The sequence below is a fragment of the Carlito syrichta genome, unplaced genomic scaffold, assembly GCF_000164805.1.
Source record: "Carlito syrichta isolate Samal-C Ts95f unplaced genomic scaffold, Tarsius_syrichta-2.0.1 Scaffold124069, whole genome shotgun sequence".
In the NCBI taxonomy this organism is placed as follows: domain Eukaryota; kingdom Metazoa; phylum Chordata; class Mammalia; order Primates; family Tarsiidae; genus Carlito; species Carlito syrichta.
The window spans coordinates 68,348-72,470 of record NW_007068165.1 but is presented as its reverse complement, the minus strand read 5'-3'; the positions used below and the strand labels follow the sequence as shown (position 1 = coordinate 72,470).

Here is a 4,123-nt window from a genome sequence, read left to right as displayed (position 1 = left end):
CGCCGCCTCGCCGAAAGCACCCTACCTACCCCTCCCTTCCCGAGTGAAATCCGACGCCCTCTTTGGAACTGATTTGGGCGGATCCTGGGCTGGACGACCATCCGGGTCTGAGCTGCCAGGTGTAACACCCAATCACAAGGGGGGTGCTTCAGCTTCACAGCCTCGAAGGACCCCCGTCCACCCATAGTGTATGAAGCCCAGATCTCACAACTTTTATACACTGAGGGCCCAACCGTATCTCTCTCTCTTCACAGAGTTCTCTGGATTTACTCTATAATTCATCCACAAATGGGTAAGACAGTTCAGCAGCCCAGTGACTCTCCACCTTAACAGTCATCTTTATTAGAAACCAGGATAAACTGGGCGCGATGGCTCAAGTCTGTAATCCCAGCACTTTGGGAGGCCGAGGCGAGAGAACTGCCCGAGTCCAGGGGTTCGAGAACAAGCTGGGCAACTTGGTGAGACCTCGTCTCTACAATACATTAAAACAAGTAGCCGGGCGTGGTAGTAGCACACGCCTGTAGTTCCGGCTACTTGGAAGACTGAGACGGAAGGATCACCTGAGCCCAGCAGGTCTATGCTGGGGGGGCTGTGGGCATGTCGCTGCTCTCCAGCCTGGACGACATACTGAGACTCTGACTCAAAAAAACAAAAACAAAGAGAATAGATGATTAAAACACACACTTCTGGCCAGCCTGGTGGATCACACCTGCAATCCCAGCACTTTGGAAGGCTCAGGTGGGAGCCCAGGAGTTCAAGACCAGCCTAGGCAACACAGGGAGACCTAGTCTCTACAAAAAAGAAAAAATAGCCGAGTGTGATGGCTCACACCTATAATTCCAGCACTTTGGGAGGCTGAGGCATGAGGATTTCCTGAGCCCGTAGGTTTGAGACCAGCCTGGACAACATGGTGAGACCTCATGTCTACAATAAATCAAAAAAGTAGCTGGGCATGGTGGCTCATGCCTGTAGTTCCAGTTACTTGGAAGGCTGAGGAAGAAGGATCCGAGTCCAGCAGGTTGAGGCTGTGGTGGCCATGAGCAGCATGCCACTGCACTACAGCCTGGGCTACAGAGTGAGACACCCAACTCCAAAAACAAAAACTTCCTACAATGTGAGATAAACACAGTAAAGACTATGACACTTAGTCATAGTCACCCTAAACATTCTGTGCTGTGACAGAACCTGACCAGGGTTCCTATCTTTGTATTTCAGTGCTCAAAGTCTGGTACTCTACAACTTAGTTGTTCCCCTTATATCTTGAGGACATAAGGTGGCACTTGGTGACAGGCAGAACCTGAGCTGGGGACAACCCATCTGAAAGACAGCCTACCCTGCCTCCTCTCCCCCCAAACTCTAACAACAAACCAGCTCAAGGTGTGAAAATCACATTAACATTTAAGTGTCAGAAAAGCTGGAAACTGGGAATCCCCAGGTAATTTTATGACACCCTTTCAGGACATCAGAGAACCTCTTTCTTCATCTCCTCTAAGAATATGTTGCTGGTAAACTACATAAGGCATTTGAAAAAACTCAGTATAAAGATGACACATAGTATTCAATGGTTTTTCTCCACATACTTTCCTACAGAGAAGAGAATGAAACCAGTTAATGTGTGTTTCCCTAAGACTGGCACTTAGTGAGCACTGCCCAAGAAGAACCTTCTGTGATTGTAGAAATAAAAGTTTGATTATCAGTGGTGTATATCGTAACCATGTGGCTACTGAGTACTTGAAATGTGGTCAGTGTGAATCTGACAAACTGAATTATTTCATTTTAATATATTTAAATTGCACACGTGGCCAGGGGCTATTTCCAACAGTGTAACTCTAAGTGAACTAGCAAGATGCATTTCCTAATTCACAATGGTGAGGGCCAGATACAGGGATGTGATGAGCCCAAGTGGTTACCTTCAGAGCCTTGCTTTAAGGAGCCTACCACCAGTCCTCTTGGCTTTCCACCCTATGTGCAACACATCTCTCTCTCTTAAAATAAAAATCCTACGTAGGATTCAGAATGTTGGCCAGTAGGTGGCTCACACCTGTAATCTCGGCACTTTGGAAGGCCAAGGCAGGAGGACTATATGAGCCTAGGAGTTCAAAACCAGCCTGGGCAACATAGCAAAAAAATAAAATACAAAAATCAGCTAGGCATGGTGGTGTGTACTTATAGTCCCAGCTACTCAGGGAGGCAGGAGGACCGCTTAAGCCCAGGAGTTGGAGGCTAAGGTAAATTGTGATCATGCCACTGCACTCCAGCCTGGGTGGCAGAGACCCTGACTCAAAAAAAAAAAAGATTCAGAATGTTAAACTTCTCAGGGCTCAAGGGAGAGGGAAAAAAGGATTTTTTTCCTCCTTATTTTAAAGCAAAAGGCAAGCGAACAACACTGAGCTTACAAAGTTCAAAATAAAAATGAGCCGGGCTCAGTGGCTCAGCCTGCAATCCCGCATTTTGGGAGGCTGAGGCCAGTGGACTGCTTGAGCCCGCGGGCTCGAGACCCGCCTGGGCAACTTGGCGAGACCTTATCTCTACAATGAATCAAAAATTAGCCGGACGTGGTAGCGCACACCTGTAGTTCCAGCTACTTGGAAGGCTGAGGCAGAAGGATCGCCAGAGCCCAGCAGGTGGAGGCTGTGGTGGCCAGGAGCGGCCACTGCACTCCAATCTGGGCAACAGAGTGAGACTCCGACTAAAAAAAAAAAAAAAAAATGAGCTGAACAACATCTAATCTTTAATATTCATAGAAATTTAATATGTAATAAAGGTAGCATCACAAAGCAGAAGAGAAAAAAATGGCTAAACAGTGTTAGAAAGACTAATTAAATGGAGAATAAAACTGAGTTGTCCTCAGCAACAAAACGAGCTTTCAAAGCATTTTAAAAGTAAGACATCATATACAAACAAAATAGCTCTGGGCATCAAAAACAGACACCAGAAATTTAAAAAAAAAAAACAAAAAACAGACACCAAAAAAAAAAACTAGGGTAAAATTTACAAGCAGTTCTCTTTCCTGGAATTAGAGATTAACAAATTGAGTTGGGCGTGATAGTGCAGGCCCAGCTACTTAGGAGGCTGAGGTGGGAGGGTCATCTGAGTCCAGAAGTTCAAGACCCCATCTCAATTTTTTTTAAAATAAAAAATTCTTAATTAAAAAAAGATAAACACATTAACACAAAACTAAGCATGACAGCCATCTTGTCTGCCACCTCTGTACAAATTCAGATTGGCTCATAATACAAATCTCCCCAGAGGGCTTGCAATAGTATTTCACAAAATTGGTTGTATTCTTCTTCTTCATGAATGCTCAGTCTGATACATAGCATGTTTAGTTACAAACGCCTCTGCTGACTGCCCCTGCAACATTTTCATGGCTCGCCAATAGATCTGTCCACAGTTCTCAGGTCTACCAAGGGGATGCTTCAATTCTTCTTTGATGTAATCCATCCAAAGTTCTTTAAAAAAAAAAAAATTACTGTAAGCATACAGCTAGACAACTGAGAAGGCTTTATTAGGCAGACTTGTTTAACATTGATTCAACTCAAGATTTCTAAAAAACTTCTTATGGTTATTTCCCTAGAACCCTATGTGAAACAATACTGTACCTCTCCTTTCCTTAAGAAATAATGAATATTTTTTAAGTAGAAAAATCTTCATAACCATGACAGTCTATATTATCTCATGAACTCTAAAATACTAAATTTTTAAAAATTTTTTTTTAGTTGGAGTTTCACTCCGTCGCCCAGGCTGGAGTGCAGTAGCACGCTCACAGCCACCACAGCCTCCATCTGCTAGACTCAGGCGATCCTTCCACCTCAGCCTTCCAAGTAGCTGGAACTACAGGCACACACCACCACACCTGGCTATTTTTTCATTTATTGTAGAGATGCGGTCTTACCATGTTGTCCAGGCTAGTCTCGAACCCATGGGCTCAGGCAATCCTCTTGCCTCGGCCTCTCAAAGTGCTGGGATTAGAGGCTTGAGTCACTGCGCCCAGCTAAAATACTAAACTTTTAAAAAAACAGATTATCAGCCGGGCTTGGTGGCTCAGCCTGTAATCCTGCGCCTTTGGGAGGCTAAGGTGAGTGGATTGCCTGAGCCCGTGGGTTCGAGATCCTCCTGGGCA

At 44.9% G+C, this 4,123-nt stretch overlaps 1 protein-coding gene across 1 annotated transcript in view; it reads right to left on the bottom strand.

Annotated features, from left to right (window-relative positions):
* Positions 1 to 2,725: 2,725 nt before the first annotated feature.
* Positions 2,726 to 4,123, bottom strand: part of UTP6 (UTP6, small subunit processome component) — a 38,496-nt gene continuing 37,098 nt past the window's right edge. The window contains exon 19 of the mRNA XM_008048528.2: positions 2,726 to 3,452. Coding sequence (XP_008046719.1) covers positions 3,295 to 3,452 — 158 coding nt within the window. The 3' untranslated portion in view covers positions 2,726 to 3,294. The remainder of the gene's footprint in view (positions 3,453 to 4,123) is intronic.